The sequence below is a fragment of the Pseudopodoces humilis genome, chromosome 20 (assembly GCF_049639895.1).
Source record: "Pseudopodoces humilis isolate 2021_Gansu_Grassland_sample_001 chromosome 20, ASM4963989v1, whole genome shotgun sequence".
NCBI lineage: Eukaryota > Metazoa > Chordata > Aves > Passeriformes > Paridae > Pseudopodoces > Pseudopodoces humilis.
The window spans coordinates 3559695-3581177 of record NC_142219.1 but is presented as its reverse complement, the minus strand read 5'-3'; the positions used below and the strand labels follow the sequence as shown (position 1 = coordinate 3581177).

At 51.3% G+C, this 21483-nt stretch overlaps 1 protein-coding gene across 1 annotated transcript; it reads left to right on the top strand.

Moving 5' to 3' along the window:
• The first annotated feature begins 13 nt into the window (after positions 1-13).
• Positions 14-14090, top strand: BRAP (BRCA1 associated protein). The gene is made up of 12 exons (XM_014253814.2): positions 14-148; positions 304-462; positions 1004-1205; positions 1927-2116; positions 3526-3639; positions 4075-4223; positions 6040-6115; positions 6625-6763; positions 7168-7277; positions 8833-8922; positions 10710-10813; positions 11822-14090. The coding sequence occupies exons 1-12, from the start codon at positions 67-69 to the stop codon at positions 12180-12182; spliced, it is 1776 nt and encodes a 591-aa protein (XP_014109289.1). The 5' UTR covers positions 14-66; the 3' UTR covers positions 12183-14090.
• The last annotated feature ends 7393 nt before the right edge of the window (positions 14091-21483 follow it).

Genomic DNA, 21483 nt, shown 5'->3' with positions numbered 1-21483 from the left:
AGGGTAAAGGTGCGGGAGGCGGAAGCGGCGCCGGTCCCGGTCGGCGGCGGCGGCCCCGCGGAGCCCATGAGCGTGTCCCTGGTCGTGATCCGGCTGGAGCTGGCCGGGACCTCCCCGCTGCCCGCGGGCTTCGCCTACAGCGCGGCCGGTGGGTTCCCCCCGCCGCGGGCACGGGCGGGGCGCGGGGTAGCGCGGCCGGGCCCGCTCCGCACCGCGCAGCTGCCGGCAGGGGCCGTCCCGGTGCTGCCGGTCCCGGGGCTCCGCGCCCGGCGCTCTGTCCCAACGCGTGCTTTGTCCCCGCAGCTCCGGACATGGCAGCGGAGAGCACCGGTACGGCCCCCGCCGCCGTGCCCGCCTGCCTGGAGGGGAAGGGCCCCGGGGAGCGGGCGGCCATCCTGCACCAGCACCTGGGCCGCAGGGAGATGACCGACGTGATCATCGAGACCATCCAGCCGCGGGCAGGTACCGGCCGGGGGCGGTTTGGGGACGGCGGTGGCGGCCCGGTGGTGGGGAGAGTGTCCCGGTGCTGTCACCGGCCGGGCAGGGCCGGGGGGCCCGGGTGTTGAGGGCTTTGCGGGTCCGGAGTCGGCCCCGCAGGTTGGAAAAGAAGCGGAGAGGTTGAGGAATGTGCGCTGGGATAAGGGTGGCAGAGCCGGTTATTCCTGGTGGGCACTTCCCGCTGGCCTCATCCCAATCCCCAGCTCCTGAGAGGGGCAGCTCCGATCTCTGGGAGCAGGGACAGCACCCAGGGAACGGCTGGAACTGTGCCAGAGGGGTTTAAATTGGATTTCAGGGAAATTTCAATTTCCCCAGAGGGTGCTGGCACTGCCCAGGCTCCCCAGGGAATGGTGAAGGCTGCCAGAGCTCCAGGAGCGTTTGGACACCGCTCCCAGGGATGCACAAGGTGGGATTGCTGGGGTGTCTGTGCAGGAACAGGAGCTGCACTGGGTGATCCTTGTGGTCCCTTCCCCTCAGTAATGGGGAAACTTTGTCTTTGTGAAAGACGAAGCAAAAGCTGCCATGGAAGGAAGAAAATCCTCGGAGGCTGCATCAGCTGAGGACAAAACTAAACAGGAGGATCAAAGCAAGGATTGTGAGGCTGCTCCAGACTCGCCTTCCAAACAGCTCCCAGATCAGATTTCCTTCTTCAGTGGGAACCCCTCAGTTGAAATCGTTCATGGAATTATGCACCTGTACAAAACAAAGTAAGAATCCCTCACTGATGTTAACTTAGGTGGGAATAGGAGTGTGATTTGACCACCCCAGGGCTGTTGCTCCTGAGTGGGGACAAACAGGAAGGGTGACTCACTCCTGGGAATGCAGAGGGTGACTGGTGTTAATGATGCAGCTTGGGGCTGTGGGTGACACCCGTGACAGCTCTGTGTGACACTGAGGGAGTTGAGAGCTTGTGAGAGTGTAAGACAAACACAGATTCCAAAAAAAAAAAGACATTTGAAAGCAGCTTTCCAAAGGATCCCACAATTAAATCCTGATCTCTGGGGCCTTGGTGACAAGCCTGGGGAGCTGTGTGAGGAGGTCTCATCCTGTATTACAGTGGTTACAGTTCCACACTACTCCCCTCACACAGTTGTGTGAGAACTCCCATTTCAAGTCTTCCTGAAAGCCACCAGGAGCCACCAAATGGGCATTTGGAATAGTAACAAACACTGCTCAGTTCTAGGAATAGTGCTGAACAGCTGGGGCTTGCCAACTTCAGCTGTTTATGTAGAAAAACAGGTATCAAACTATTCCTGGCAATCCCATTGTTCTTGGAGCTGCCCAGGTTAATCCTTGGCTTAATGATGCCTGTTTGTGGTCACTCACCACAGCCCCTTTCTCCTCCTCACTGATGACAAAAGAGGGTTAAAGTTTGACAGTGGAGTTGCTGTGACCGTGTGTCCAGCCGTGTCCCTGCTGTGTCCCCAGCAAGATGACGTCCCTGAAGGAGGATGTGCGGCGCAGTGCCATGCTCTGCATCCTCACTGTCCCCGCCACCATGACCAGCCACGACCTCATGAAGTTTGTGGCCTCCTTCTACGAAGTGATCGAGCACATGAAGATCATCCGAGACTCCACCCCAAACCAGTACATGGTGCTCATCAAGTTCAGCTCCCAGGTAAGATACTTCCAGCGTTCCCTTGGCTGCAGGAATGTCACACAGTGTCACTCTTCAGGAGGGTTGAGTGGCTTCATTGGGCAGCCCTGAGCCAGGGTTGTACTTACCCATGGAGAAACAGCCCTGTCCTCCTTCTCAGAGAATTCCCTGGGCTGCTGAGGTTAGTTCCACACCTGGAAGCAGTGGGTGCCATGTTCTGGCTGTCCTGTTCTTTAGGCAGGATATTTTTCAAAAATTAGTCCATTTACAGAGTTCTCTGCTGCCTCTCAGCTTGTTCAGAGTCTTGTGCTGTGCTGAACAGAAAAGACCCAGCCAGGGGAGCTCCCTTTGTTTTAAGAAAGACTTTTCCTGCTTTTCTGAGGAGCTGGGGGGGGTCTCACAGCCACTGCCAGTGTGGAAAGCACAGAGCCCCCCAGTCTGAGAGCCTGGAGGTGAATTGATTCCCAGATAACACAGTTTGCTCCTTCAGGCCCCTTGGACTGGGCAGCTTAAAATTCTCCCCTCAGGTTCCTATGTGGACTCTTGCACTTGGACATTCTCTTCTCCCAGCTGCACATGATTTGTTTTGGGGCTCAGGGAGAGGTTTCCCTCAGCTGTGAATTCTGCCTGAGAGATTTCCCCAAGCCCTTTGTGCAGATGGAGGATTTGTGACTTTTGTGCTAATTGCAGTAGTTACAAAGATGGTTTTATATCTCTTGTTGCATTAAATTACTCAGGCAAATAGTGCTAAACAACCTTGCAGCAAATCCCTAAAGTTTTGCTCAATTCACCCTGAAATTCCTGTTTATCAGGCAATCCCCTGAAGCTCTGTTGACCCCTAATGACTGTGCCTGCACGTAGCAAAACAAATCTCCAGGTTCTTCATGCTCCTGCCTGGAATCACCAGGAGAATGGGAATGTGGCATTCAGCTGATTGCCTCAGTCCAGTGTGATGGTTGTGGAGAAGGGGTTTGGGGAGCTCCTGAGGGAAAAGAGGTGATGGATTTGGGTTGGTTCTGCCTCTTTTGCCCTGGAAGGTGCCTGGACTGTGAGTGGTGAATGGATTCCCTCCCACAGTTAAACTGTTGCTCCTGTCCCTGACACCAACCTGCAACGTGGCCCTCTTACGTTTTTGCAGAGACCAAATTTGCTTTGCAAATGCACTGAAATTTCCAGCAAAGGGTAAAAGGTGCTGAAGGGGAATCCCCCATTCCTGCTGAATGCTGCAATGTCAGCGTGGTGGCACTGCCCTGAACTTCACTTGTGTCTTCCAGAGGTGATGCCAAAATGCAGTGCCTGGAGCTGGCTGAAACCCCTCCTCTGGTGTTTCAGGGAAGAAGGGAGGATATGGGAGGTTTCTCCTCCTCTCCCTTGGTTGGATCAGCTGGGAGTTTTCTGTTTTTAACCATTTTGCCCTGCTCTGTGCCCAGGCTGATGCAGACAGTTTCTACATGGCCTGCAATGGCCGGCAGTTCAACTCCATCGAGGAGGATGTTTGCCAGCTCGTGTATGTGGAAAGGGCTGAAGTCTTCAAGTCAGAAGATGTAAGTTTGGTTTGGTTTTTTTCCCCTGCACTTCAGAAGGTTTTAACAGGATTATTTGCAGGATAAGCAGCAAAAATACCTTAATACTTTGTCCCCAACTCCATTTCCCATTCCAGTGGTCCTTGGAAGAGTTTGTGTGATGACTTCATGGACTTTGTGCCTCAGCTGTGGCCTAAACCTGCCCTGGGTTGTAATTTAGGGAATCCACAGAGCACAGCAGGGGCTGGTTGCAGATGCAGCCCCTTCAATGAGCCCTGGCTGTGACCCTTTGAATTTTGGGGATCGCCTTCTTATCTTTGCAAGAAGTTCCCAAGCAGCCTCACAGCATTCCTCTGTCATGGGTTTGAAGCCTGGTGCCAGCAGTGATGGGAAGTTGGAGTTAATTGCTGGTGATGGGAAGGTGCTGAGTAGTTTCCCTTTATTTGGTGCTTGCAGGGGGCCAGCCTGCCCGTGATGGACCTGACAGAGCTGCCCAAGTGCACCGTGTGCCTGGAGAGGATGGATGAGTCCGTGAACGGGATCCTCACCACGCTGTGTAACCACAGCTTCCACAGTCAGTGCCTGCAGCGCTGGGAGGACACCACGTGAGAGCCTGGGCTTTATTTCCACCTCTGAGGCCCTGCTTGGAGTGGTGGGGGTTGTGCTGACAAAGCTCTGCTCGTCACTGTGGGGGCAGGAATTACTGCAAGTCCTAATGCTCAGTTTTTCCCATTAAGGGGCTCCCAGAGAGAAGTCTCCCCGCCAAAAGTAATTGAAGAGTGATTCCCAGGGGCCTCGCTGCTGGGGCAGGGAGGGAGTTGTAGAGAAATGCTGATTATTTCAAAATAGTCTAGGAGATAAGTGCTGGGCTAAACAGGCCTGGCTGCACACACAGCCCTGCTTCACTCAGCCTTGGCAGCTTGGCATTGCAGATGGATCTGCTCCTGCCTGGAGCTGAGGGGCCTTGTAGCCTTCTCTCCTACCTGGATGCTGGGAGGGGAGGAAGAGCAGGTGAGGAAGGAAAAGCAGATGTGCTGGGGCACACTGGGAACGGGGAGGCAGGGGAAGAAGGGATGATGACGAGATGGCTCAGTAGATCAGGCAGGTGAGGCTCCTGTTGTTCCAGGTGAGTGATGGGAAGTCGTGTCCCTGGCACAGGGAGACCCTCCATGGCACTGGGCAGGCTGGGGCTTGGACCTGTGTCCATCCTTAAAGCAGCTGTTCTTGCTGCCACTGACCCTTTCCTCTTAGTGCTCCCAGCTTCCCAAATCCCTGTGGAGTGGGATTTTGGAGTGCCTGGAGCCCCCAAGTGCTGCTGTCAGCTGGGTGTGTTTGCCATTCCTCTGGACACTGCTGGTTTGCTGCACCTCAGGCAGGCACAGACACTGCAGACACAGGCTGCAGATCCTCCCTGTGGCTGCTCCATCCCTGCTATCCCAATTCCTGGATTCTCTGATGGAATGTGAGGAAGATTGTAGCTGTCTGTGATCTATCACTCCTGAGCCAGAGTAACAGAACTCGGTGAGATTAATCAGATTTGGAGCTGTGCAGGCTGATGGGCTGCTTTGCTCCATAAATCCAAGACAGTGGAAATTTGGGGCAGTGGAGCGTAGCCAGCGCAGGAGCAAGATCCCAAATAGCCCTCAAATATGGAATATACCATTTAAGCAGAACTTATGCTCCCAGTCTAAAGAAATGAGAAAGGAAAACCCCTGTTCTTCTGGCTCAGGCACCACAGAGGCTGCAGGTGCATGAATTTGAATAGGAACTGACTGTAGCCCAGTTGTCTCTTCCCTGGAAGATTTCTGGGGCTTACCCAGCAGCTAATGAAGAATACATAAACAGTCCTGGCAGCCTCAGTTATCCCATTCCTGAGCTGCTGCTGCTCCAGGGCTGGGCACAGCTTCCTTCTGGTCTGGGGTGTTCTGTCTTTGTGGCAGCACTGAGGGTGTTCTAAAAGAGACGGAAGATCTGGATCTCTGGTAGATCCAAAAGACATTCCTGCTACTGATTCTTTCTGGGATGTTTTTCCTGGGAAAGCTGAGGTTGAATCCTCAGGGTTGGGGTGGGATTGAAGCATGTCCTCAGGGTTGTTTTAAGGACTGAGGGGTGTTTGCAGAGTGTCACTTGGCTGTCCCCAGCAGTGTGCAGTTCCAATGCCCTTCCTCAGTGTGGAGCTTCTGTGTAAACCCCTTGGACTGCAGCAAAACCAGATCCAGCTGAAGTGGCTTTGGGAGAACTGTTCTTTGTTCTTAAAACCAGTAACTTTGTGTGGAATGAATTCAGGTGGGGTAAAAGTGTGAGCTGATGGGTGATCCTGCTGCACAAGGCATTTCCCTGGAGCTCTCTGGCTCTCTTTTCAATGGCTGGAATGGGAAGATGTTGCTCCCTGTGTCTCATGACATTCTTGTTGCCCTCTAGGTGCCCTGTGTGCAGGTACTGCCAGACTCCAGAGCCCGTGGAAGAGAACAAGTGCTTTGAGTGTGGAGTTCAAGAAGTAAGTAGGTGGGTGGAAGGTGAGATCTGGCCTAGATCTGACTGCACAGCTGCTTGGGTTGCTTTAGGGCTTAATTCTTGTGCTGATTTTGGGCTGGTTTTACCAGCCAGTGGGGTATCAGCTTTCCTTTAGAGTTGCATCAGAGCTGGGAAGGGATGTTACCTCACAGGTTTCCTGTTCTGATGAACCTCTGCGATTCCAAGATCGGTGTGACAGCAGGGAGCGAAACCAGCCTGATGGTGGTGGTCCTTCCAGTCTGTGCCCTCCAGAGCTTGCTGAGACCCCTCATTCCTTAGCCAAGGCCCCTCTCCCATCTGGGTGGGATTTCTCCAGCTCCTGCAGGCGTGTAGCTGCCTTTGGTGGCCAGGGACCCCCTTCTCTCTCCAGCCTTCCAGCTGAGGAGGGGGCATGGGAACACAAACACTGCTCATTCCTGAGGGTGTGACTGGAGTGGGGGTGGTGCTGCTGCCCCCCAGAGCTGCCCCCCAGAGCTGCCCTCTGTGTTGCAGAACCTGTGGATCTGTCTGATCTGCGGGCACATCGGCTGCGGGCGCTACGTGAGCCGCCACGCCTACAAGCACTTTGAGGAGACGCAGCACACGTACGCCATGCAGCTCACCAACCACCGCGTCTGGGACTACGCCGGGGGTGAGCCTGCACGCACCTCGGGCACCCCCAGCGACAGGGGCTGAGGCACACTTTGCTGGGGATGGAGGAGGTTGTGTCTGGGCTAATCCCTGGCTTTGGGGAGCAGCCATCTCTGCTCTAACAGCAGCTTCCTGGGGCTGGAGGAGGGAGAAGGTGACTCTGTCACGGACCGAGGCGGTCCCACAGCATCCCTGGAATGTCTGTTGCTCCTTTTCCGTCAATTTGCCCTGGCTGTTGTAATAAATACCCCATATTTACCCCCATGGGAGGAATCTGCTGAAGAACAAATCCATGAGGTGTTGGCTTTGTGCCTCACCAAGGGGCAGGGTCTGGGTGGTTTAATTGTGCTCCATGATTTGGGTTCTTCAGGTCTGAGTGCCCATGGTTGGATTTTCTCTCCCCAGACAACTATGTCCATCGGCTGGTGGCAAGCAAAACTGATGGCAAGCTAGTTCAGTACGAGTGTGAGGGGGATATGTGCCAGGAGGAGAAAATTGATGCCTTACAATTAGAGGTAAGTGTTTTCACTTGTGGGACTCCGCATTGTGGAAGTGTTTCCAACCCCGCCATGACCACGGTTCAATCCCATCAGCTGAGGCAGCAGATCTGCTCCCAGCCTGGAGGGAATTGTCTCCAGGCAGGAGCAGGATGGGTTTACTGCTTTTTTTTACCTCTTTTTTTTTTTTTTTTTTTTAAATTTTTTTGAAGCCTCTCCCTGGCTCTGCAGAGCCGATGCAGCGCAGCGTGAGCTGGCTGCAGTGTCGTCCTGTGGTCACTGGTGATTGAAGAGGAGCTGCTTTGTGCTGCTGCAAACAGGGGGCACTGGGGGGAGAAGTGGGTCTCAGTCGCTCCCCAGACCCTTCCTAGTGGATCTGTGGCTTGGATTCAGAGCCAGGGTCTGTGTGGAGCTCAATTTGGGTGGTTTAGCTCCCAGACTGAGTGAGGATGAAGGAATCCACAGCTGTGTGCTCACCTTGGCGAGCACAGAGAGCTGACAGTCTGATGCCAGCCCTGTTCTGTTCCCTTCTCTTGAACAGATAATGATTTATTTATTTTTTGTACCTGTTGCCCAGCTTCTCCTCTCCTAACTAAAGGAGAGGAGCTTGAAATCCCTGCTTCACTGAGCAGCCACTGCAGCACGATTTCAGCCGCATTAGACACAAGGGTTTGTGAGGAGGAACAGCCCACAGAGACCAGACTGAAGGAGCTCATTGCTCACATAAATATTTGGTTGCTTTTCACTGAATTTTCTGAATAACACTTAGATGCTAAACCAGCTAATTTTAACCCTTTTTTTCCCTGTGAGGCAGTTGCTTAAAGCATGTAAGATCTCTCTTTCTTATGAGATTGAAAGATTCAAGAGTGACTGAATTTGGCAGAGTGTTTTGGCACTCAGAAATTACTGAGGGTGATCAAGGCTCTGTGCATGTTTAATTCTCTAGTGAATGCCTAATTTGATGCTTATTAGCCTGATGAAAACTAGTAATCACCTTTTTCAACCTTCTCATGACTCATTTGCAGAACCAGAAGGGAAAATATGAGATGTAGGGCACAGATCCTTGTTCAGATACCAAAATGATATTGGAATGGGCCACACGTTGGAGAAGAGTAATTTGGAATAGTTACAGGAAGCTGAGGGTGCTGTCCCAGAAATCTTACAGGAAAGCTGTATATGTGCACTGAATCCTACTGCACTAGAGTTTGCATTGTGGATGGGAACTCTTCCCCTCAGCCTTTGGAATCTCAGACTTTCAGGACAGAGATGGGTGATGCTTCATTTTCCTGTAGACATTTATTGCCATTGCCATTCCCATGAAAAATCTGTCTCCTCCTTAAAAAGTTCCCGACTTGATACTTTTACTTGATTGATCCCTGTTGTGCTGTGAAGGCTTTACTTAATTAAAAAAAAAAATATATATTATTTGATTGGGAAATCAAACTAGTGAAAGCCATCAGCTGGATCTGCAGCTGGGATGTGTCCAGAACCTCCTGATTTAATCTGATTGGAACCCTTAGGACTCCTTAACCAGCAGGGCCATCCTGACTACTCTGTGTCTCTGTGTTTGTAGTATTCCTATTTGCTGACGAGCCAGCTGGAATCCCAGCGCATCTATTGGGAAAACAAGATAGTCCGGATTGAGAAGGACACAGCTGAAGAGGTGAGCTCTGCCCTGGGCCTGTGGGAAGGCTCCTGACCCTGGTAAATGGGACAAGAAGGAGCTGCTGGATCTCTTGTTGAGCCTGGGTGCCGCCTGCCGCAGCCTCACGCAGCCTGCTCCGCTCCCAGCTGGGAAAATTGGCTCCGAGATGGATCTGTCCCTTATCTGGCTGCTCCCAGGGAGCAATTTGCTGCTCAGTGGTGCAGAAGCAGGTAGATTGCCACAGAGATTGCAGCTTGATTTAAATGTGCTGCTGGGGAAATGCAGCAGTGGTGGAAGGCAGCGTGTGGTGCTGCAGGATCCCGGAGCCATCCGTCTCTCCGACACGGATCTCCAGGGAATATTGGTGGAGCAGAGACGATATGACTTTAATTTGCTTGGCTGCAGAAGGTGGAACTGTCTCTCTGCTCCAAATGCATATTGATTTGCCCTTTCTTTTTGATCCCCTCTCTCTCCTCATCACCCTTTGGGAAAAGTTCAGAGTCTCCTCCTATAAAGCATCCTGCAGGCAGGACTGCTTCAAAATGTCACCAGGAAAAATCCAGGGAGGATATTCTACTGCTTTTTCACTCTGCATAGATCCTTTCAACCAGGTTTAAAGTGAATCAGGATTTAGAATTAAGTCCTTAACTCTCTTCAGGACTTCTAATTAACCATTTAAATGTCTGCAGTTAAGTAAAATAGAAATTGTGACTGTTGAAATGTTGGTCATTGACCTTGTCCTGAAGACCGGTCCCAGGAATCTTATGGAGAGCCATATAAAAGGAAAATATATATCAAAAACTGCCTTGCAAGTGGCCAGGAGACACAATCCTCAAAGCAGCTTGAAAATGGAAACCACTCTGATCCCTGCTCCAAACGTAGTTTCACATTTAAAGATCCCAATAATTTTATCCATGGCACTTGCTCCATGGAAGTCTTGTCTGGATCAGTGCCACCATGCAGTGTATTCCATTATCAATGCTCAGGCTACTTCCCCACATTAACCATCAGCTGCACAAACATTCCCTGATCAAGAATGAAAGGCTTCAAACCTGCTTTGCATCCACGTATGCTGACACTGACATTTGTCCAGACTGCTCCTCCAGGAAAGCATTTTCCATTAAATTCCTGCCCCACGGCATGTGAGCGTGCTGGAGGCACCAACAGAAGGGAAACAAGAATTCCTAAATTTCCTGTAGCTCTCATGCTGGAGGTTTGACACCTGGAGAAGCAGAGCTTGGCTTTCTCCTGGAGCAGCAGCTGGAATGGGGCAGCAGAGGGAAGAGGAAGGCCACAGCCAGGGGATGTTTGTGTTTGTGGGAGGGAGATATTGGTGTCAGTGGGTCAGTGACTTATGACAGCACTACTGAGTCAGCCCCCGTTCATCTTCACACTCATTCTCTGATGGTTAGTTTAAAATGAGCAAAAACCCAGCCTTGTAATGCCTTGAGGTGAAAATCTGAGTTTGCTGATGGATCCAGAACCATGAGAGAGTGGCCAAAGGAATGCTGGATGCAGGCAGGAAGAAGTTAAGGAGCTGCTGCAGCTTTTGGCAGTGCCTGGCACGAATCTGCAGCCGGCGTTGCTGTTCTGTGGGAGCAGCTTCCACGGCAACGTGGCTCCTTGTCTGGGATCTGAGGGTAACACGGGGGGTCCTCACCACAACAAAGCCTTGGCTCTGAGCTTTCCTTACCTGGGGAGAGGAATTGGTCAAAGTCTAGAAACAGCTCTGGAAAACTGAATGTCCTGGCGAAAGGGCAGCGGACTTTGAGCTGTTGGAAATGTCCCTGTGTTTGTTTTTACAGATTAACAACATGAAGACCAAATTTAAAGAGACCATTGAGAAGTGTGACAGTCTGGAACAGCGGCTCAATGACTTGCTCAAAGAAAAGCAGTCAGTGGAGAGGAAGTGGGTACCGCTGCCAGGTTTAGTTCCATGCAGCCATTAAAACACCGTGCACCGACATCCAAAAAGAAAAAAACCCTGCTATTCCTGAGCAATTTTGAGCTGTTTAAGCTGCAATACCGAGAACATGGCTTGCTTTAAAAAAAGCTCTGATTTCTGTAGGTGTTCACAAATGGGAAGTGTCTGAGTGAGCACAGCTTTGGGGCCCTGAGCTCCCTTTCCATGCTCTGCATGTTAAGCATTCAGGAATCCTTCCTTTCCCTGCTCTGAGGGAGATGCCAGCCTGTTCTGCCCTTGGTGGGTGCATCCAAAGGGATGAAAGGCAGCTCAGCAGAGACATCACCCAGCACAGAGGAAAATACAGATCTTGGCAAGTGCCTGAAGGAAAGATGTCAAGCCTGGGAATTGTGGATCCATGCAATCCTTGGGTTGGACTGTGTCCCTGTTCCTCCCAGCCCACGGCCTGTCCAGCAGTCCTGGCTGGAGCAGGGAGCACAGGCACTGATCCCCTTGCTGAGTGGGAAGCAGGCAGAGGAGGGTGCCAGCAAACTGCCAGGGCAAAAGCAGAGTTTTTGGGAGCAGGAAGCCCCGTCTGTGAATCACAAGGCTTGATACCCTTGTGGGAGCATCTTCCCTCCCAGTGAAGTGGTATTTTGAGGGTCTTGGAGTGTGGCAGGAGGCCCCTGACTGCCCTCAGCGCTCTCGGGGTCCCTTATAATTCCTGTGCCCTTTTTGGCACCCATTCCAAAAGCTGCAGGTGCATGTCCAAGGTCAGTTCATTGTCCCAGGCACACCCTGCCTGTTGCCTGTGCTGTTGGCATTTGGCATGAGCTGGAATTGCTTGACCCTGGGGGGATTTCAGAGTCTTCTTGTATTGCCTCCCCTTGCCCATTTTTTCAGGAAAACCAGAATCCAGGTGTTTTGGTGGGCTGGGGGTCAGTGAAAAGGCTGAGGTGGTGGTTGGTCTGGGTGGGCAGTGCTGCTGTCCTGACTCCTGCTTCTCTCTGCAAGGTGTTCCCAGCTGAACAACAAAGTGGCAAAGCTCTCCAACGAGCTGAAGGAGGAGCAGGAACTGAACAAGTGCTTGCGAGCAAACCAGGCCTTGCTGCAGAACAAACTGAAGGAGGAGGAGAGGCTGTTAAAGGAAACCTGCGAGCAGAAGGACCTGCAGATCTCCGAGATCCAGGAGCAGCTGAGAGATGTCATGTTCTACCTGGAGACGCAACAGAAAATCAACCACCTCCCAGCTGAGACCCGCCAGGAGATTCAGGAAGGACAGATCAACATTGCAGTGGCATCCTCTGCCAGCTCCTCCACGGCAGGCACGGGCAAACCTTCCTCCAGGAGAGGCCGTGGCAAGAGAGGGAAATGAGAACTGGAATTCTCTGCTCCCACCCTGGAACTGGCCGTGCCAGCATCAGGCCAGGCTCACCTCGGGACTCGGGCTGGAAACACCCAGCTCACTAAAGCTCAGCTAGAAATTGTCTCCAGAGCTGCTCATAAAACTGGCTGCCAGTCAGTGGAGGTGTCTGTGGTATTTAAAAGCATTTCACTGCACTATTTAGCTGTTTTTAGGCAGATCTTGGTGACCATTTTGCCTTCCCTCCTTTTCAGAGCCCCTCCTGTCATGCATTTGACTTTCTTGGAGAGTGTTTTGAGGTGGGGGGGTGTGTCCATGTCCAACATCCCATTCCCTGCAGGGATGCTGTAGAGTAGGCTCAGCCCAGTGTGTAAGGCTTCTCCAGTTCTTCTCCTGGATTAAAAGTACTCTCAATTAAGAAGTTATTTAATAAACAGTGTAAATTAGGTTATATACATCTCCTTTTTGTATGTGCAGTCCTGACACTGCAGAACTGCCTGTGCAGGAGTAGAACTGTAGTTTGGAAAGAAAAAGGAGTGAGGTGTGGAAAATAAACCATCTTAGTAGTGTAAGAAACCAGGCAAGTCCTAAAGGCCAATGGTCTGGGAACTTAAAGGCTTTAAGGGACTTTGCTCTGATCTCTCTTCATTTTAAAGATGGCCTTTGAGAGGCCAGTGCTTGCTGTGCTGCCTGTGGGGCAGAAAGGGTGGAAGTTTTGTGTTCTGGATGCTGTTTAATGTGGTTCTTTTATAGGTATTTCTACAAATTAAGCGGAGTCATCTGTGAGTTGCGGAACACATTCCCAGCATTCCGGTGCTCCTGGAGCAGGGTGCGTGCGTGTCCCCTCCCTGAGCTGCACTGGGAGTGTTGGTGAAAGCTCCAGAGCTGTTCTCCTCAGAGCCAGGTGAGGAGAGGGACAAGCACAGCCTTTTCCAAACTCTTTCCACATTCCCGGAGCTGCCGGTGCCGGGTCTGCAGTGGAGCCTCCACCAGATCCTCACCAGGAGCTGCAGCTCTTGGTTCCAGTTCCTGTGTTCGCCAAAACGTGGCACTATCCACAACCTCAGCTGGCAAAGCTTCTGTGTGACTTGCCCCAAAGGGACTCGGGTCCTGGAAGGGAATTTTGTGCACAGATCTGATTTGGTTTGGGGTTTTTTGTTGGTTTTCGCTTAGAATCTAAGACTCGATGCTCTGGGGTGGGAAGTTTTCCCCTGGAGAAGCGACTGTCCTGGTTGCTGTTGTGCTCAGAATTGGAGCATTTAAAGGCTGATCTTTTGTTAAACATGGCAGGGGAGTCCTCAGTTGTCTTTTCAGGCCACGGGACAATCCTTGTCCTTGTTGGAACAATCATGACCTTAGTTTGGAACAGTGAAACAGCTCTGGCTGAGCAGGTCCAGCCTGGAACACGGGCATGAAACAGCCAGTCCTTTATTGCTAGAAGTTGTTCTTTTTTTGGCCTATTGAAAGGGACAAGTCCCAGTCCCTGGAATGACCCCAGGAAGGCGGGTGGTTCCCAACCACTTCCTGCCTGCATGGACAGAGAGAGTTGAACTTCCTCACTGGAATTACAGGGCTGTTAGTGCGCTCTGGGCATCCCCTGCTTGGGTTTGGAGATCTGCCCCCACCACCTGGAACTTGGACCTTTTCTGACTTTGTAGCAGGAATGTACACTCACTTTTCTGGTGTGTGGATTGTACTACCAGGCCTCTGCCTTCTGTAAATGACTCTAAGGACCTCGAGATGTACAGCACGGCTTGCTCTCCTAGAGAAACTATTTTATTTAAGATATATTTTTACACCATTAAGATCCTCTGACCTTTTGCTGAAGGCTTGCTTTGTGTAGAACACTAAAGATGCTGTACTGTATCTTGGAATTCATTTTCAAAAAATGTGATGGAAAATTAAACCAGCGTGCAGTTCTTTCTGTGTGTGTGTTCCACTGGAGGGGAGGGAGGAGATTATTTTGGAAGTCTGATAGTTTTGAACTCAAAGGCAAAGCTGTCCTAATGAGCTCTTGGTCTTCTGTGGGCTGGTGAAGTTTGGCTCAGCTAAGCTGATAGGAGCAGATCAGTCATCTCTGGGCAGCTTGTGCAGAAAAAACAAGAATTGTAGAATGCTTTGCGTTAACCCAAATAACTCTCAGTCCTTGAGAGCCCTCCAGCTTCTCTTTAAACCATACCAGGTGAGCAGAGAACCTGCAGTGTCTGTGTGGGTGTTTATTCACTGCTGTAGATCATCAAGCTCCCCCAGGCTCCCTCCCTTGGGAGACTTCCCATGGATTTCCCAAGGAAATGGGGCTTGTGGTGAAAGGAAAGGTTCCAGCTTGGGCTGGTCTGTGACTTTCCCTTACCCCTCATCCGAACCCACAAGTGCCTGGAAAAGCTTTGGCACTGGGACCTCAGCCTGTGGTCAAGTTTTGACATCGGCAAGTGGAGCAGCAGGTCAGCCCTGGCTGCGACTCACTGTCCCCACAGCAGGAGGCTGCAGCGGCCTGAAACTCGCCAGCACTGGACAGCTGAGATTGGCAGAGCTCCTGCTGTGGTTACAACCCTTGAAATAGACGTTTTTATTTTGAAATGCTGAAGGGAACACACCTTTCCCCAGCTGAACAGCACAGGGGTTTGCTGGATCTGCTGCATGGTCTCCAGGGAGCTGTAGGACACAGCCTGCCTTGGCACTTGCCACGTGGGCTCTGTGGAATAACGAAGAGATATTCCTGCAGGAGCAAGAAATGAGAGACCTACTCTCCCCAAACCACGGCTGGTGGCCAGCACGTGCTGGGAACTTCACTGGATCCTGCTGTTCCCTCTGGAAAAGTTCCCTACTTCACCTCCTGGCAGGGAGGGAGCAGAAGACCAAAGTGATTCTGTGAGCAGGGGCAGGATGGTGAGCAGGAGGTGTGGGACGGCGTGGGGACAGCACCCAGCTGCCTGAGAGAGGAGGTCAGCAGGGGCTGCAGCAGAGGCTGTGGGGTGGCAGGGGCTGCAGCAGAGGCTGTGGGGTGGCAGGGGCCAGGGAGAAGCCCAGCTGGAGCGGGGTCCCAGCCAGCAGCCGCACGGAGCTTGGCAGAGTCTGGAGGATGCTGCGATGATTCACTTCAGCAGCTGCTCCCGAGTGAGCGCAGGGAGAGGCGGCTCCACGGGCTGAGGGAAAGGCAGGGACAGAGAGCTCTGCTGCCCTGCTTGCGAGGGAAGTCTTGGGCAGCTGGGGGTGAGCTGGGGCCCAGGGTTGGACTATCACTGCTCCATGACAGGAATGTTCCACCTGAGCCATGGCAAAGCTGGGGTGGCAGTTTGGGGTGACACATCCGATATTGCTGTTTCTGGTTCCAGGGTCTCGTTCATTTTTTGTCCCCTGGGGAGAACCTGTCCCTTAATAACAATGAATCCCCTCCATGCCACCACTCTGCAGAGGAGCCAAAGTCCTGGGTGAGGTGACATCTCTGGCTTGTGCCCAAGGAAAACCTCGCACAGTGCCATGAGCAGAGTGAACACAAAGTCTCCTCAAGGCAAAGATCCACAGGTGTCTGTCTGTCTGAGCTGGAGCCCCCACAGCCACTCTGCAGGGGCTACTCTGCTGTCCCACCACCTGCTCCCAACTCCCTTTACCTTTCCCCTGAAGCCCAATTCCCTATGGCCCACTGGAAAATTCCTGCCTTGATCTGCACCAACTGACTTGTCTGTTCTCGTTTGAGCTCTGAGAAATTCACATCCATTTCCCCAAAACCTCCTCCCCCTGTTCTGATTTTTTTTTTACATAAATGGGCATTTTGGTCTAATAATTGTGTTTTAAAGGCAAACTCACCCAGCTGCTCCAAAGGAGATCCCACACCAGGACAGCCAGCGTTGTTTGGGATGTGTTTTGTAGCACAGGAGGGATATTTGTGTCTTCCTCCCCTAGCCTGAATTCCTGCATGCATTTCCCAAGGCAAGAATTGTGCTTGGGTTCACCCCAGAATCTGAGGAGCAACAGTAAAATAGGGACAGGTTTGCTGGGAGCAGGAAGCAATTGGAGATATTTGCTTTCATTCCAAGTGAAAGCCCCACACCTACAGCTTCCTGCCCCTGCACCACCCCTGAGCAAACATTATTTATAGCAGCAAGAGCAGTTATAGCTTTGCCCTTTCTTGACCTGGAAGTAATTGGTTAATTGAGTTAGACAACAAACCTCAACACACTCGCATGGTTTCCTTCCACCTTCTCCCAAGGAGCTGGAAAGTCATACTCCTTCCATCCCAAGCTGGTTAAAAACATCAAACACCTCCGGGAGAACAATGTTTACTTCCCCACCAGGAAATTGGGCCCTGTTGAAGCTTCTTCAGGGCCAACAGCTCCTCCAAAGCTGCTGCACCTGGGGGGTGGCTGCCTTGCTGGAGCTGGAGCTGGAGCTGGAGCTGGGGTAGATGGGGGCTCTTTGGGGAGGGTTTCCTGAGCTGTGCTGAGGCTGGGAAGCTGTGGAAAGCTTTGCTGCTTCTGCTGCTGCTGCTGCTGCTGCTGCTGTTGCTGCTGCTGTTGCTGCGCTAAGCTCTGAGCTCACCAGGAAACTGAGATTTTGGTCTTTGCAGGTTCAGTAATGTGCTGATTTGGTGGTTGGAGAGGTTCTCTGGGTTTGTGGGCCTGAAGGCAGTGGGTGAGGATGAGCTGTGTTAAGCACATGTTTTATTCCCAGCCTGAGATCCTGGGCTGTGCTGATTTTTCCTGGAGACAGACTGCAGTCAGCTGGTTTCTTGCCTGTTTTCTGTGTCCCTGTGTGGTGGCAATGGCCTTGGAGAACAAAGTCAGTGTGGGACATATCTTGGTCTTCTGGATGCAAAGATGATGGTTTTGACAACAATTTACAGGCCTCTGCCTCCCAGTCTCCTCTTCCCTCGTTTATGTGTTATTTGGGATATTTATCAGTCTCTACTGATGTGGGACATTCCTTGGGGAAAAAGAGGCTCTTGCCATGTACAGCAGAGTGGTTTAAACAGGTGAAGGAAACCCACTTGTGTGGGCTCCTCTTTGGGGTGCTGGGAGACTTTGGTGTGAGTGAAGTTCCAAAGCAGCTTCGTGATCTGTCTGTCAGAGTTCCGTAAAACTAAACCAAACCCACAATAAATCCTTTTAACATCTACACCAGGACTAGATCTCCCAGAACAATTCCTCTGCACTCCTGGAAATCTTAGCCCAAGAAGAATTAACTTAGGCTGGAGAAACTCCTGGTGCTGTTGGCTGGAATCCGTGGTCTGTGTGGAGTCCCAGCTGGAAAACCTCCTGTGAGGGCTGGAGGGGCTGAGTGGGAGATGTGGCCAAGCGAGATGGGTGAGCTGGAGTTATCCAGTTATGCACAGGAGACAGGGATGCTGCTGCAGCTGGAGGCCCCGTGCTGATGAAGGGGAAGCCAAATGGTCTTGTCCAAGCACAGCTGTGCCAAGAGTTTCCCTCTGCAAGTGCAGGGGTTGCACAAGGAGCAAAGAGGACTTTTCCCAAGCAATCCTCCTTGGGAGCTTTCAAAAGTGCTCTGGCTTCCCGTGAAGAAGAAATCCCAGCTGGATTCTGCTTGTTCAGTGAAGGAGCACCAAGAGCCAGGTGCTGCCCTGGGATCTGGGAGCTCCTGGATTCCAACCCTTCCTTAAAAACCCCCTCAGCTTCATCACAAGGAGCCAAACACCTTCTCGTCCTTCCAAAGAATCAATGTGGAGGAATGATCAATGGTGTAAAAGCTGAGGCTTACGTGGGAATGCAGGCAGCACTCTGCAATCACAGCATTTTCCTCTGCAGCAATCGAGTCAAACTGCAGAAGCAGTTAAGAGGATTAGATATTTTTGATCATATTTGCAGCTGTGCTTGCTGTAACCGAGAGGAGAAATCCAAATGTCTTGCCTTGGGAAGTGACTGAGAGCCTGGAAGGGAGTGTTCCCTCGAGACCCTGCAGCCAGGGTGTGCTCAGACCCTGCTGCTTCCCAGAGCCACGAGGAGCTGTCATTCCTGCAGCTGGAATTGTGGCACTTGGCTCCCTCAAAGATCCAGGCTCCAGTGGAAACCTCCCTGTGAGCCAGCCTGGATGCAGGGCTCTGAGCTGCAATGGTGGCTCCAAAATCTCAGAAGGTTGAGGCTTCCCAAGTGCCACAACTTAAACAAGGAATGGTGTGGAAGCCGTGCCAGGTTCAGAGCCAGATGTGAGAGGGGAGATCCCTCCCTGGAAATCACCAAGGATTTCTAGCACTGCAGTGCTAAGTAAGGAAAACTAATTTCACTGTACAGTTAAATTTCAGTGTCTAATCCTCACACATTCAGCACTGTTGGAGTCCAAATAATACCTAACTGTTCCCTCCAAACCCATCCCTGCAGAGATGCTGGGGATGCACTGCCAGCACTGCAGTAGGAAGCTCCTCTGTTTTTCCCAAGGGAAACTTCTGTTTTTCCAACAGGGCCTTGGCCCCCAGGATGGGCTAAGGGGGAGTATGGAATCCATTCATCCCTTTTTCCATTCTTAAATAAAAATGTGGCTAAGGAAGAAGACATCGCTCCTTGAGCAATATGGTTGCTGGAAGTCCCTTCTCCATGGATGGAGCCTTGGATGATGTCCCTGTCCAGGACAGGCAGGTTCCTCCTGAAGCCAAATCCCAGATCTGAGCCCCAGGTGAGACATCCCAGAGGAGGGGAAAGTTTCATGTCTCATTTCCAGTTTGCCTGATGATTTTAGCACGGTGAACATGGGAAAGAGCACCAGAGGTAACAAATTCAACCCTTTCCAGACACAGTCATGTGGTTGTCATCTGCCAAAAACATAAACCACAATCATAATCCTAAATTTGTCCTTTGAACGTACCTGTGCCTGCTCTGTAGTAGTTTCCTTCTAATCCCCAGGGATTAATCCTAAAGTGCATTGAAATATCTGAGGTGAAGGGCTACAGTGGAAATTCCTTGTGGGCTGGTAATAATAACTGAAAGCTGCTCTGTGAAGCAAACCTGAGGCTGACTTGGTTTTTAATGGACATCTGTCTGTAGGGGGAAAAAATGCCATGGCAACTGGCTTTCTTGTTGGCACGGCAGCCTCAGCGAAGGGCTGGGGAGAGGATGGGTATGGGAGGGTCTGTGTGGCTGTGCTGGGAAACCTTGAGGTATGGCTCGGCCAGGCTGGGAGGCAAAGGTTGTTTATGCTCTGTGAGCACCAGATCTTGAGGGATTTAACAGCTAAATCTTGGCATAACGATTGCTTTGTGTGCTGCTGCTGCTTAGCAGGAGCCAGGCTGGGTTCCCCCCTCCCTTTCCTAAAAATGTGCAATCTAAAGGCATAAAGAGCCTGGTTGACGATTTCCTGGCGCTTTGCTGGGCAGGGTTCGTGTCTCCCAGTTTGCATCTCTGACCAAACAATTGCTGCAGAGCCATGGCTTTGTCAGATTGATCCTGGAGCTTTGCTGGGTGAGAAAGGAAATGCCCTTGTCATGTCCAAGGCCTGTGGAAATTGAGAGCAAGGGTCATTCAAGTGTTGATTATGGGTGCACAAGCTCTGGCACTTCTGTGCCTCCCCCCAGAGCTCTGTGGACACCAGCATTTCCCTTCATCTCCTTTTGGTTGCAGGAGAAGCAGCTGGATGCATGGCCTAGCAGGGACATCCATCATCCATGCCCTGGCTGCACTGAGCTGCAGGGGTGAGAATTGGGAAGAAATTGCAATAAAACTGCATGTGCAGATCAAAAACTGCATCTGATGGGAGCTGGTCTCTGCTTGCAGCTGAGCTGTGAATTTGGGAGCTGGAGGCAATGGGAAGATCAGGGTTGGGGGGAAAGGCAGAGGTGGCAGCAGCTGTCCCACGTGGTTGGTTTGGAATCTGGGGTTTGGTTTTGCTGTGGTACCAATTCTGGTCGGGCCAGGGGTGTGTCATCAGTCAGAACTGAGAGCAGCTTTGCTGACGAGCTACATCGTTTCTCTCTCTGGGAAGTGCTGCCTGTGTGTCACAGCACCTGATTTGTTCTCTTAATATCCTTCCAAGTGTTCCAAGATCCCCGTGCTCACAGCACTGTCCACAGAGCTTTACCCTCCGAGAAGAGGGGTGGGGATAATGGCACTGAAAAATTGAAGTCTTCAGGGAAAAGAAAACGTGTGTGGAAAAGCTCAGTTCCCTGAGCTTCCCCAACAGCTGATTTTGCTCAAAGTAAACCCCTGTGCCCATGCTGCTGTCCCTGTGTACCCAGGCATCCTTGCTGGATGCTGTTGAGGATCACCCTGGGTAGCTGAGGGAAGGGAGCACAAGAAGAACAGCAGGTTAGATCAAGGAAATGTTACATCACACGGCACTTCCTGCTAAGTGCTGCTATTATCAGCCTCATTCATCTCCACATGCAAATACAGCCTGCACATGTAGTCACACATCTGGGTGGAAACAGCAGTACTGGAAAGGAGCAGCTCTAACCTGGATCATGGACAGGAGAGGCAAAAGGGAACATGTTTCTCCATCAGGAATTGTTTCCTTTCTTTCTTGACTGAATCCTGAATTTTTTCTCCAGCTAAGCCATCACATCCACTGTTGGCTGTTCTTTGTCACAACATCATTGACATCCAGAATGTCAGCTAAAAATGGTAGGGAAGAGCAAAAACAAAAGGGTGAGAAATTAATAAAACCAAGCCATAAAATAATAACTACTGGGAATGGTGGGCTATCAAGAACAGCAACTTCAGGAAGAAGTAGAGGGAATGATGTGCCCTAACCACAGTCAACCCCATCACACTGGGAATTTGGGGAGTTCACTGCAGACACAGGCAGAGCAGTATCCCTGGAAAAGCTGGCTGCCACTGGAAACCACCCTGCAGCTTCTCTGGTGGTCATTGCTGAGCTATTTCAAATGATCACTCCTATATTTACTTTTAATCTGCTTTTTTATAAAGATGCTCAACAAAGAAAAAAGGGAGGGCACAACGAAAGCCAAACAGAGCTTAACAAAACAAAGAATACATTGAAGGAGAAAACAAGTCAAACTGCAACTGCTCTTGAGTCATTACTGAGGATGTGAACACCAGCCTATTCATACCCTGCTTTCTGAGCACATAATGTCACCCTAAAATGTACTTTAGTGTGTTCACATCATGTCTTAGAAACTGTCTCTGCCTGTGGAATTTGTTTCTGTATTTTGTGACATTCTTGACTATCAAGGGCTCCATCTTCGCCCCACAGCCCCTTCAAACTGCTGCAGGTGCTTTAATGGTTCTTAACCTTCAGCCACTGCTGTGAGATGTGAACATTTCAAGCTGGAAAAGCATTGAAGTGATGTCCTCTAAAAACCCCATGTTAAGTGACCTGGATGGGTTATACTCTCTCTCTTATCAGACTTCCT